The following is a 12,872-nucleotide window of genomic DNA, read 5'->3' on the forward strand; positions in this document are numbered from 1 at the left end:
CCTGCTGCTGCTCCAGTCCTCCAGCAGACCCCTGGCTGGGCAGGCTCTGGGTGTGGAAGGCCAGGAAGGCAAAGGAAGAGGATTCAGATGCTTCACTCCCATCTCTGAGTGCCAGAACCCCCCTCGGCAGGCCCAGCGAGCGTAACTCAGTGTGGCTGCATTGTTTTTGCAGGGCTGTGCTGATTTATTCTGGCTGAGGACCCTTTGCCACGATCCAGACTTCACACCCAGAGTGGCACCACTCCCCTGAGCCCCTCTCTTGCTGCTTTCTGCCTTCTTCCTGCTCTGTGCTCTCAGAGGAAGCACCAACAGGACCCTCCCAGGCCTCTGCAGGGACCCTCTGCCCTCCCCAGCCAGCCCCAGGGGGATGAGATGCTACAACCTGACATCAGCAGAGTAAAATATGGCCCTGGCAGTAATCTGAGAGAATGTGATGGTAATTTGGGGTGGGGGGAGGAGAGGAGGAGGCATTGAAAAAAGGAGGCATTGAAAGTACACTTCCTTTCAGTGCATTGCTGGGAAGACCATTAGGAAAACCACTAGATTATTTTTCACATTCTTCAGTGCAAAACTACTGCATTTTATGACCACTATCAATAACAGCTATCATATTACTAATGCTACAGTTGCCACATATATAATATTTAAATCACATTTGTGGCTGACAGAGACCTATGGATATTCTCCATCCCAACAGGCTATTACAGTTCATATCATGTCTGTCATATAAATATTATGAATCATTTCCCACTATCTTTACGGGGGCTACATTGACATCATCAAAAAGGCTCTGGGTACTGCTGGATACTGCATATTTATATACACCTTATGTATATGTATGTGAATGGAGGGAGATTTATACCACAATCACAGGTAATAAATGCCCATGATAAAGCATATTATCTTCACACTTCATTTGCAAAGTGTTTTGTATGCAGGGACCAGGGGAAGGCCAGCAGAGGAGCTGTGTCTGAGTGACTGAGTCACATCCTCAAAAGCCCTGGTGTGAATCAGGTGGTGTCTGTGCCACGCTGAGCAGGCTGGGCTGAGCTCCAGCTGCTGCCCTGGCACTGCCTGGGTTCCTGGGCTCCCACCAGTGAGGGTTTGGCTGCCCTGGCGCTGCCAGGATGGGAGATGCTCTGTGAATCTCACAGCTCGTGTGCTGAGTTTCATCTTCCATCCCTTAATGCTTTCTTTGCTGGCTTCTTTGGCAGCCAGGCTCCAGCCTGGGTGATGAGCTGGAATAAAGAGATCTCCAGGTGTTAAAAAAGGCAGGAGTAGACTCTCCATTTGTCAAATCATTTTGCAAAGCAGTTCATTAAACCACTGTCCCTGCAAGCCAGGTGAGACATGCCAAACCCAATCCACCAGAAAAGCACGAGGAGAGGATGAAACCTCCCTTAGGATTATTCAAGCTGGATCCAGACCAGAGCCCAGGTGCCCTGAGACCTTTTCCCCAAACCTGTTTTAAGAGCCTGAACACTCTATTAGCACTTGTTCTATATGCAGAGACAGACAAGACAAATGCAGCCTCGTGGCTTGGAGTTTGGAGGGCTCTGGCAATGTTTCATGTCCAGTTCTGCCTGTGCAAGAGGGGATTTGATCTGAGCAGCCCCCAAAAGAGGGGAGAATGCAGCAACTCTGCCTGTCCTCAGCGTGGGAATGAGGCCCTCCAGCAGATCAAATAAATCATGTGCATCTCACTTCATAAACAAACAGCAGCAGCCTGTGAAATGCTGCTGGGAAACAAAAGCAGGCAGCTGGAGGCTGCAGCACTGACACGAGTGGCTCGTCCTGGAGCTTTGCTGCTTGGTGCCTGCAGTGCCTCCCCCAGGAGCAGGAGCCCCCTCAGCAGCTGGGTGGGTTTGGGTTTGGATGTGGCTGAGAGATGCTGAGGGTCTTGGCAAGGCTCTGTTCAGGGATTAACTCCACTTTCAGGCTCCTGAGCCTCTGACCTGTCCCCCAAAGTCTTCTTGTGTCTTTTCCTCCTTCCTAGTGGGAAGAAAAGCAAGTTGTGAGCTCCTCTTGCCCTGAGAGCACGAGGTAGGTGCTGTCCTGAAGAGCTACAGACCCAGGCAGGAAATTGCACAGTGCAGGGGCTTTCTCCTGTAATTCTGCTAGGACACACAGGGAGTACAGATCCTGGTCCTGGAACCTGCAGTGGCTTTGTGAGAGCAGCCTCCTGGAGGTGAGGACAAGCCTGGGAAGGTCCCACAAACTCTGCACGAGTGGAAGGAGTCTCTCCTTGGCTGGGTTTGGTTCTCAGGTCACTGGAGCCCCACACTGCCTGCCCAGGGAGGGATTCTGGCCACAAGCCCCAGGCCAGTGGCCACAGCCACCCTTGCTCCCACATCTGGCACCTCTGGCCACCTGTCACAGCCTCCATGTGCAGCGAGAGATGGACCCCAGACACAGCCCATGAGCTCCTTCTATTCTCTCTCACTCCGATTTTGCATTTATTCTTTTGTTAATTTGTAACAAAATGCAGCCAGGCAGGAAAATAGATTTAATTTTTTTTTTTTTCTAACTGTGCAGGAGGGTATAAAACAGTAGGGGAAGCACAGCAGGTTTTGCTTTTGTGTGCCCTGTCAGATAATTCAGGGTTATGGACAAGAAAATCTGGAACCACTTAGGAAAAAATCACAGAGGCTGTGATTTCCAAGTTCACTCCCTGGACCCAAGTGCCCAGTTCTGAACGTGGTCCCAGCTCCCAAAACATCTCAGTGCCTGTCTCCTGCTGAGGCCCACGAGCACCTGGATCCCTTTGCCCCAAAGGGCTGGCAATGGGGTGGGAGTGTGGATGGAAGGAGAAGTCTTTGCCTAATTGATTTATCTGATAAACACAGCATCCATCCCTCCCTGCCAAATTCAGCCAGGCCTGAGAGCTGAGGCCAGGCACCCCTAAACAATCCCATTTTATCAGCCTGCCTTCCCCAGGAGCTGAAGGGTGTTGGCATCACCCAAGGGTGCAGAGGGCAGGAGCAGCATTTTGCCAAGCCAGCTCTCCCAGCCCGCACAGGACCTTCGAGCATCCCTGCACCAACCAGATGTACAAGGCAAGGAGCTGCCAAAATTACCTGAATGTGCCCCCCCATGATGATTGAAGTCCTTGCTGGGAAGTGCCAGGCTGAAGGTGAGCACAGCATTAGGCAGCTTATTAAATTAATAGTGCATTAAAGAACTCAGGGGAGGTGGAAGGGAGGGGAAAGGGAAAGAGAAGGTTTGTAACATCACAGAAATATCCTGGCTTACCTTCTGGCATCTTCAAGAGACTGGAAATGTGGGACTGCATCCAGCTGCCTTCTCTGGGGCGAAATTCCTTTGGCTTCTGTGGGAGGTTTTACTCAAATAAGGAGTGCAGGATCAGACCTGTTATTGTCACTGCAATTAACATTTAGATCCACATCTAACATGAACTGTTACAGCCTGGTTAGGGAGAAATTTAATTTGCTCTAAACAGCTTGATGGGAGAGGAGCATGAAATGTCCTGGTTATGGTAATTTCATGTCTTGGGAGTCTGCAAAGGTGGATTTGCAGCCCTGGCTCTGGTAACCCTGGGAGCTGAGCCTGCTTTGGGATGGGGCTTTGGGGCCACATCCCCACCCCTGTGCTGGGGATGCACACACTCAAAGCCCCAAAGGCCTGGGGACACAGCGGGGTGGGGACAGGCAGGTGAGAGCCCAGCTCTGCCCCGAGCTGTGTTTGCCATTATCAGACTCATGAGCTTTAGTTTGTCTATTAGGAAACCCATTTCTACCTTTGAGCTGTCAGTCTGTACACAGATATCCACGAAATCTGTGATTTTTGCACTCTTAGAGACTTTGAACCTGCTTTTTCTGACAACCCCCAACTTTCATTTATTTCCTCACTTATTTCCTTTTTTCCCCTTTTCTCCCAGGAGTTGATGTAACTCACTCTTAAAAACTGACTTGGAGATGAAACTTGGCATTTAAGGTCCCAGCCCGGGAGCAAATGAAGTTACCAGTTATAAACACACACCAAAATCTGTTTGGACACGCTGAAATTACAGGAGCAGAGGATTAAAAGGATCCAGGACGCTTTATTTAGTTTCAACTTCTGCAGCTCCACCTGAGTGTCAGTTTGCAGCCGCATGCCTGACACAAGACTGGTCCTTTTTGCTGTTTTGGTTCTTCAGGTGGGTTGCAGTGGATCTGGAATTTTTATTCTAAAGGAAATGGACTGGTGAAGAGGTCCCAAACTGGGATCCTGGGGTGTTGCCAGCTGTGTACCCCTCATCCAACCATCCCCATGTGGTTCTGCCCTGCAGGAAAGCCAGGGTCTTGTGTTCTCCTACAAACAGAAGAGTTGTAGGAGAAATCCAGGTGTTGGGGGCCTTTCCTGTGTGGCTTGAGATGCCACAGTGACAGGCAGGAGATGGAGTGATAAGAGGATACACAGATGGCAGATAAGAGGCCTCGCTTTTCCAGGAGGAGCAGCTCGCCCGCCGATATTTCTGGCACGAGACACTTGGCCAATTAAAGAATAAACCAGGGCAGATAAGGCTGGGGAGCATTCCACGGATCTGCCACACAGGGAGAGCGTCTGGGACACCCCAGATTGTCCCAGCTACCCCGGTGCACTCACTGCAGGAAGGCTGGCTCTGCTCTGGGAGCTACCTGTGCCAGCAGCAGCTGTCCCTGGTGTCACTGCAGCCTCTCTGAGCGCCCAGCCTGGCTCCCCAGCGTGTGTGTGAGCAGCTGCAGCGTGGCCCCAGCCTGTTTGTTATGCATGTTACCGCCGTGGAAAGCGAGGGGTCGATACCATGTTTAATATGCTTCATGCATAGTGGAGTCGCTCTGGTCCATCAAGCCGCTAATACACATTCTTACAGGGCTGAGTATCATTTATTAAACCTGGAGGCCTGCCTGGGCAGGGGGGCCGGGGCTCTGGGAAGCAGCCAGGGGTGGTACCGGCGGAGCTCGGGAGGTGAGAGTTTGCGGAGGAGCCGTGCACACACACACACACACACACGCACAGAGAGTTGTTTGTTGTGCCTCACGGATGGGAAATGAAATAAATCGTGCTCTGAGCGCTGCCCGGGCTGTGACAATGCCCGGGGACAGGCAGGGCTCCGGGGCTGGGCACAGCTGGCATTGCTCAGCATCACCCTGGGAACCCCCTCTGCTCCCCCTCCTGCTGCAGCGCTACGCACCCCTTTTCTTTCCCCTCTTTTCTCTTTCCCTCTTCTTTCCTCACTTCTTTTCCCTTCCTGCTCTTTCCCATCTTTTTTCCTCTCCTTTTCCTTCTCTTTACCCTCGCTTATTTCCCTTCTATTTCTGCTCTCCTTTCCTTCTCTCGTCTTCCTCTCCTTTCCCTTCTTCCCACTCTCATCTCCCCCCTATCCCCCATCTCTAATTTCCCCTTCTCATCACCTCTTTTTCCCCTCTTTTTTTTCCCCTCCTCCTTTATTTTATCCTTTCCCCCATCTCTAATTTCCCCTTCTCACGACCTCTTTTTTTTTCCCCCTCCCTTTTATTTTATCCTTTCCCCCATCTCTAATTTCCCCTTCTCACCACCTCTTTCTCCCCTCTTTTTTCCCTCCTCCCTTTTATTTTATCCTTTCCCCCCTCTCTCCCCACTCTATTTTCCTCCCTTTTCCCCATCACTTTAAGAATAAAAAAAAGCAACACAACCCCAAAAAAACCTCAAAAAAACCAAACAAAACCCATCTTTTTTCCTCTCCTTTTCCTTCTCTTTTCCCTCTCTTATTTCCCTTCTATTTCTGCTCTTCTTTCCTTCTCTTTCCCCTCTCCTTCCTTCTCTCCTTCCCTCTCTCCACTCTCATCTCCCCGCTTCTTCCACATCTCTAATTTCCCCTTTTCACCACCTCTTTTTCCCTTCTTTTTTTTTTTCTCCTCCCTTGTGTTTTTTTCCTTCCCTCCCCACTCCATTTCCCTCCTTTTCCCCATCACTTAAGAAGAAAAAAAACCAACACAACCCCCCCCAAAAAAAAACCCAAAAAAAAACCAAACAAAACCATCCAACACCACCAGCGCAGCGCTCTCCGCGGGCCGGCGGGGCGGGCGCGGGGCGGCGCTGCTCGGCTCGGCTCGGCTCGGCTCGGCTCGGCTCGGCTCGGCTCGGCTCGGCTCGGCTCGGCTCGGCTCGGCCAGGCTCGGCTCGGCTCGGCCAGGCTCGGCTCCCCCTGCGCGGGCCCCGGAGTTACATTGTTGGAGTTTGCCACAACTCCGCGGCCTCGGCTGCGCGGGGCCGCCGCTGCGGGGCCGCTGCGGGGCTGCAGCTTCCCCGCTGCTGCTGCTGCTGCCGCCTCCTCCTCCTCCTCCTCCTCCCTCCCTTCCTCCCTCCTCCTCCTCCTCCCCGTGGGTGTTTTTTTTTTCCCCTCCCCTCCTCCCCTCTCCCCCCGCGCTGATTTCCCTCCCCTCCGCCCGCCCTGCCTGTGTGTTTTCGCCGCCGCGCTCGCCGAGCCCCTTGGCATGAGTTAAGCACCAGCCATGGACACCAAACACTTCCTGCCGCTGGGTGAGTTCTGTTCCGAGAGATTCTCCCTTCCTACCGCGGGGGGTGGGGGGTGCTTCGGGACGATAAAATCAGCGCCTGTCCTGCCGCCTTCCCCCCTCCCCCGGCTCCGCTGCCCCTTCCAGCGGCGCGCACTCAGGGCCGCCGGGCGGGGGATGCGCTCGCCCCTTCCCCGGGGAGCGCCGCGGCCGGCCCGGCCCGGCCCCTGCCCCCGGCCCCTGCCGTACACTTGGGATTTTTCTTTTGGTTTGCTGTTGTTTTTTTGGGTTTTTTTCCTTCGTGGCGCAGCCCCGGGAACGGCGGGCCCCGGCCGGGGAGCCGAGCCGAGCCGGGCCGAGCCGGGCCGGGCCGGTCGGGCAGCGGCCCCAGCGGCGCTCGGAACGGGGCAGCGGCAGCGGGCAGAGCCCCCTCCCCGCCCGGGGCCGGCTCTGCTCGGGGCTCGGCAGCGCGCAGCCTGTGATTCCCCCTCTTGCCTTTCCCCTCGGTTTATCTTTTTATTTTTTTTCCTTTAATTTTTGACTTTTCCTCCTTTTTTATTTTTTCTCCCTTCTCCCCGCGGCATCCGGGGCGCGCAGCCGGGCAGGGGGAGGCAGCGCCCGGCCCCTCCGCTCGCATCGCCGGCTCCCAGACCCGCCGCGCTTGGGACCCTCCTGCCTTTTTGTTCTTATTTTTTACCCCCCCCCCCCCCCCCACCCTCTCCTCCTTTTAGCTGCGTTTTAAAACCTATTTCCAACCGGAGTTTGCCATCGTTTCGGTGACTGAGTCAAGTCCTGGCTTGTAAGGGCGAATGCCTCCTGCGTCTCGCTTCCAGGAGGAGAAGTGATATTGCAGAGCTCAGTGCTCGGGGTGGGGGGAAGAAAAGTTTGAGCGGAGTGGCCTGGAGCCAAGTGCGGGCTCGGGGGAGCAGGGGCGAGTGCTGCCATCCCTGTCCCCGCTCGGCCCGGGGGCTCCCAGCCTGGCCGTGCCCAGCCACACCGTCCCTCCTGGGCTTTAAATCTGTGCTCAGCCTCTCCAGCCTGCCGCTGGTGTGTTTTGATTCTTTCTTCCTCTTGGTTTTTTTTTCCTTTATTGTGTTGTTGTTTTGTTGTTTTGGTTTTTTGGGGTTTTGGCTCGTTTTATTGACAAATTGCAATTTCAGTTATTCCTTTCAAAGAGCAGAATAAATGCAAACAACCGTCACAAGGTTTCCCTGCAAGCCCAGCCCGCTGAGAGGCTTTTCCTGGGCTGTGGTGGTCTGGGGGCTTTGGCAGGGACACCCTGGCCCTGTGGGCTGGCAGAGCTGTCGGTGGCATCTCCGTGCCCCCCAAAAATCCCATTTTCACAGTGCCCCTCGTTGTCTGGGCTGGGAGATGCTGCTGGGGCCAGAAGCATCTCACCTGCAGTGTGTTCCTGGTTCCAAATCAAAGCAGCTCCTTTTGGCTGGGTCCAGTGCAGCTTTTGGGGCTCATCCCAGCAGAAGGTGCCTCTCTTGTCCCGCTGGAGTGGTTTAACCTTAGGGGGTGGCTGTTTGGGGAATTCACATTTCCTTGGATGCTCTTGTGGAAGACAATCCAAATCTCTGTTATCCGGGCAGGCTCAGGCCTCTGTGTACATTAACTGTGTTTTCTGTCAGTCCTGAACTCTCCTGTTATGCTGTAAATGCTAAAAAATACATTGTGTTATTAGTCAGGGTGGTTTGAGGGGGTAGGAGGGGGAGAGGCTGTGACTGCTGGCTCAAGGAAGGGTTTTCACACTGGTGCAAGTGGAAAACAACTCATTTATCTGTTCATTTAGAAATGAGAAATTTAGAATTTAGAAAACAACTGATTTATCTGCTCATTTAGAAATGAGAAATTTAGAATTTAGAAAAATTCGAAATTTTCACCCTGGTGCAAGTGAAAAGCAATTGATTTATCTGCTCATTTAGAAATGTGTCTGTGCCACACATTGGGCAGCATCCCCATGGAAAACAGGGCAGCCCTGCTGGGGAAGGTTAAAACTTCTCATCCTTGTCTCAGGAGAAAATCCATCTGTCTGTGGGAGCTCTTTGGGGTGTGTGGTCTGGGATTGTCTGGAGAGACTCCCAAACTTTATGTGCTGGTCTTTGGTCGCTGATAATTGGGAAAAATCCCTTTGGCTGCAAGGGCAGTGGTTGCTGCAGGTTTTGGAGGGGGAGATCTTGGTCCTGCTCTGGGCAGTGCAGGCAGGTTGTGTCTAAAAGCTTGTGAGCAGTTTGGAGGATGGAGGGGAGTGTGAGCTCAAACATTCAGCTCACAACTGTGAGCTTCCCAGTGAAACCAGAGCAGAGCTGGATGAGCCATGGGGCCTCTTTTGAGTCAGCATGGTCCAAACCCCACCAGCTCCCAGCTCTGCAGGGTCCAGGGGTGTTTCACCAACCCTGGCTCGTGTCATTTTTGGGAGCTGGTGCTGGGAAAACCCAGGGGAGAAAACCAGCCCAGCTTGTGGGGTTTGTTTCCCTGCACACCAGCACAGGCCTGAGCTGGGGAGCAGCAGCAGCACAGCCAAAATTCTACTCCATTACTGTGTCCCCATCGAAATCCCAGCTCAGTCTGGCCCAGCAAGGCCAACCTGGTGGTTCCTGGCCAAGTCCTGCCCGTGGTTAGACTGAGATAACCCCGCTGATGTCATGGCTGGAAGTGTGGCCAGCACTGGGCACTTTTAATAGTAGTATCTCATTTTCCTGCTTCTCTGGAGAGCTGCTGGCAGATGCCAGCCAGAGGCTTCCCATATGAGAACAGCACGTCCCTGGGCATCTCCCAGGCTGGCTGCTGTCACCTGCCTGCCATCCCAGTGCCAGGACAACCTGCAGCCTGGCACAGGGGCTGTGGCACAGGTACCTCCACAGCCCTGGAGGGGCTTAAAACCCCTCTGGATCCAGCAGATGCTGCCTTGGAGCCATCTGCAGTAACAGTCCTGCCTTTGCTAGGCTTAGCTGGTTTAGGGCTGCCAAGTTTTTGGTCCTCTGTGTTGTCCCAGGTCTCCAGGAGGAGGAGAAAATGTAGAAAATGTAAATTGTACATTTTCTACAAAAATGTAGAAAAATGTAGAAAAATGTAGAAAATGTAGAAAAAAATCCGTGGTGGGGTGCATGGGCTGAGGTGAGGCTTTCACAGGACACTGATGTGCCAAGCAAGGACTCGTTTCTTCAGGTGGCTGCTCGTTCTCTGCCTTTTACAATCCTCTCAGTGCTTTCTTTTCCCTTTGCCCCTTCCCTGGGTATCTCTGGGGAGGAAAATAGGGATGGTGAGCTCGAGGAGCTCTCCCTCAAGGCTCAGCTTGGTGGGAGAAGAAACAGTTAATGGGTGTCTGAGTGCTTCCCTCCGGAGGCCACTGCAGCAGGTTGTAACCTCTGTGTGTCCCTCTCTCTCTGTGTGTCCCTCTCCCCACCCTGCAGCCGTGCCAGGGCCAGCTGCAGCTGCTCAGGATGTGGGGTGAGGACTGGCCGTGCTGTGCTCAGGGCTGGAGCATCAGCACTTCCCAGGGAAACAGCAAAACAACCCCCTGCATGTCCAGCTGGGCCAGCCAGGGTGCTTGGTGAGCATCCATCAGGCACCTGCATCCCCTGGGGCGGGGGGGTGTGTGTGGCTGGGATGAGCCTGGAGAGATCCTGAGTGGAAACTTCTGGATTGAGACCTCACCATGATGCTCAATCCTGCTCTTGATACCGCTCAGGAATCAACAGCTGATGTGGCAGTGTGTGCAGGGAGGGGAACTGAGGGATGTGGGAAGCATCTGAGCATCCCAGTGAGGGAGGAGGAGGAGGAATCCTCTGCCCCACATCTGGTTGGCTCCATGGGGCTGGAGCAGGAGGTGAAGTCTGGTTTGTCCTGGTCTCTCTCGTAGGGCTCAACCTCTCTCCTCATTGACACATGCAAAACAAGCTGGGAAGGGATTTTTGCCCTTTTCCAGAATCTGGGTTGTGGCAGTGAAATTAATCAGAGTGTCCCTGAGTTTATTCCACATCGTCCTGCTGGGTTGGAGGGAGCGTTTGTGTTTCTCAAATTTAGGGTATTTTATTTATTTAAAAGAGAGCGGGGGAGAAAGCCACAGAATTTGAGTTATTCATTGCAAATATTATTATTGGCACTTTGCTCCTGTTGAGGGGGAAAAAAAAAAAAACCAACAAGGGGGGAATCAAAACATTTCACTGGAAAATACACCCTGGCTTTGTCCCACCCACATCTTCAAGGCAAAAATAAATATTTATTAAGAAATGGGTTAAAAACCTTTTTGTTGAGTATTGTTTTCTGGGAGCAGGGGTGGGTTGCCATATGCCAGAGCCCTGCCACGGGGCTGAATTTTGGATTTTTTAGGGTTTTTTGCAGGATGGTTAAGGAGAGAAACAAACAGAGGAGCTGTGGGTGCTGCAGGGCTTTGGGGTGTGCTCTGGTCCTGCCTTGTCTGTGGGCTCCGTGTTCCTCTGAGCATCCTGCTGCCTTTTCCTGAGGATTGTGTGTGCTCAGAGTATTCCCTGAGGCTCCCAGCTGCCTGAAATCCCCAAATCATTCCTGCTATAAATAACCCAGCAGTGAGACAGCAAGAGCTGGTGGCCCTTGGCAAGGGATTGAACAGGGGTGTGCTGATGGTGTGGGGACACTGAGGGGTCCCATAGCCTGGGATCCCTCAAAGCCCTGCTGGCCAAGTGCTGCAGGGACCTTCCTTGTGAGCTGGGCAACCTAATTGGGCTCTAATTAATCCTTCCCTGGCTCTGATCTCCTGTGGGGAGGGAAGAAACTGGCGCTCTTCTCGCTCTGGCCTGTGCTGTGGAGGGATCTGGGCATTTCAGAGGGGTGCTGGGGGATGTGGAAGGATGTGGGCACTCAGGAGGGATGCTCAGAAGTGTGGAGGGATGCTCAGAAGTGTCAGGGATGCTCAGAAGTGTGGAGGGATGCTCAGCACTTGAGGGACGCTCAGTCTGCACGGGATCCATCCCAGAACTTCCCTAATTGCTCCCTAAAAGGCCCAGGTGGGCTCTTGGAGTCAGCAGAGCTACAAAGCAATAGGGGAGGCAGCCTGGGTGGTTTTATTTTAATTGATTTTGTCAGGAGTTGCTGTATTTTATTACATTTAAAGACTAGAGTCTGGAATAACTTTGAACGTTTGACACGCACACAAAAAGCAGCTTTCTGACATTTTCCTCTTTGCTTGTCTTTTATTTTATTTCTCCCCTCTCCTCCTCCTCAAAGGGAAGCGTGTGCCTGGAGGGAGGACAGAGGAGGAGGAGGGAGGAGCAGTTGTGTCTCTCCAAAGGCTGCTCCAACATCAAGGCAGCGCGAAGCAGATGAAATAATATTGCAAATAAGGATTTAAAAAACCCTACAGAAGGATCCCCACACATGCCAGCCAGCTCAAACTGCCAGAAGATTTTCAGACAGAAGCAATTTAGCCTGGGAAAATGCTCTATTGTTGAGATGGAAACTGGCTGTGAGAACTTGCCTTTTCTGACAAGGTTTGGCTTAGAAAAAGCAAAGCAAAGTCAAGGAAATCAACCTGAGTTTTTATTTAGAGGGGAGGGAGCTTTTCAAAATGGAGGGTGTTTTCTGAGGTAAACAGGGAGCAATTCCCTTGTGAGAAAGGGAAGAAAGGGCTCAAATTAAGCCCAAATGCAGCTCCTCTCCTTTGAAATTTTGTTTAACGTGGAGTTAAAAAATAATCCTGTTCAAACAGAGCATTGGTGAACACCAAATGCTTGGGCTCTTTTTTTTCCCCCCCTCCCCTCTCTTTCCCTTTTCTCTTACTGTGATCCACAATAAAAGTTCCAAGGTTGCACCTTGGGGCTGTGATTCTGCTCCCAGCTGTGCCCGTGCCAGCTCCTGCCTCTCTCTGCACATCAGCAGGGGATGGATCTTGCCTGGGGATGGATCTTGCCTCCAGAGCTCCTCACGATGCCCAAGATGAGGCAGATCCAGGGTGGGAAACTGAGGCACGGGGGAGTGTCAGAGCTGGGACCGGGGCCTGGCAGCGAGGCCGTGGGGTGGCTCTGAGAGCTGAGCCAGCCCTGCAGAGCTGACCCAGCCTGGGGTGGCAGCTCCACCGAGCTCCCCTGGGCTCTGCAGGGTCCAAAACCTCCAAACCCACTCCCCCCCCCAAAGCTGCTTTTTGGCCCAGGAGCAAAGGAAAGCTCCCAGGTGGGGTTTGTGGGCGAGCCAGGTGCTCCCAAAGCACAGGGCAGGGAAGAAACAGCCTCAAGAGTCAGGGAATTAATGAGGGCTGGCATCCCCTTCTGCTCCCTCCCACTGTGGTCGTTGCTCCTTCTTCCAAACCCTGGGGGATTTGATTTTTTTTGGTCAAAGACTTGGTTTTTTGGGCCAAGAGTGGAGGTTGGTGGTGTGTTTGGGTCTTGTCTGGATTTCCCTGGATCCCATCAGCTGCAG

The 12,872-nt window shown here is 52.9% G+C and overlaps 1 protein-coding gene across 1 annotated transcript in view; it reads left to right on the forward strand.

The window, feature by feature from the left end:
• Positions 1 to 6,109: 6,109 nt before the first annotated feature.
• RXRA (retinoid X receptor alpha) overlaps positions 6,110 to 12,872 on the forward strand; it is a 103,972-nt gene continuing 97,209 nt past the window's right edge. The window contains exon 1 of the mRNA XM_036393938.2: positions 6,110 to 6,501. Coding sequence (XP_036249831.1) covers positions 6,474 to 6,501 — 28 coding nt within the window. The 5' untranslated portion in view covers positions 6,110 to 6,473. The remainder of the gene's footprint in view (positions 6,502 to 12,872) is intronic.

This window comes from Molothrus ater, chromosome 20, assembly GCF_012460135.2.
Source record: "Molothrus ater isolate BHLD 08-10-18 breed brown headed cowbird chromosome 20, BPBGC_Mater_1.1, whole genome shotgun sequence".
Classification (NCBI taxonomy): Eukaryota; Metazoa; Chordata; class Aves; order Passeriformes; family Icteridae; genus Molothrus; species Molothrus ater.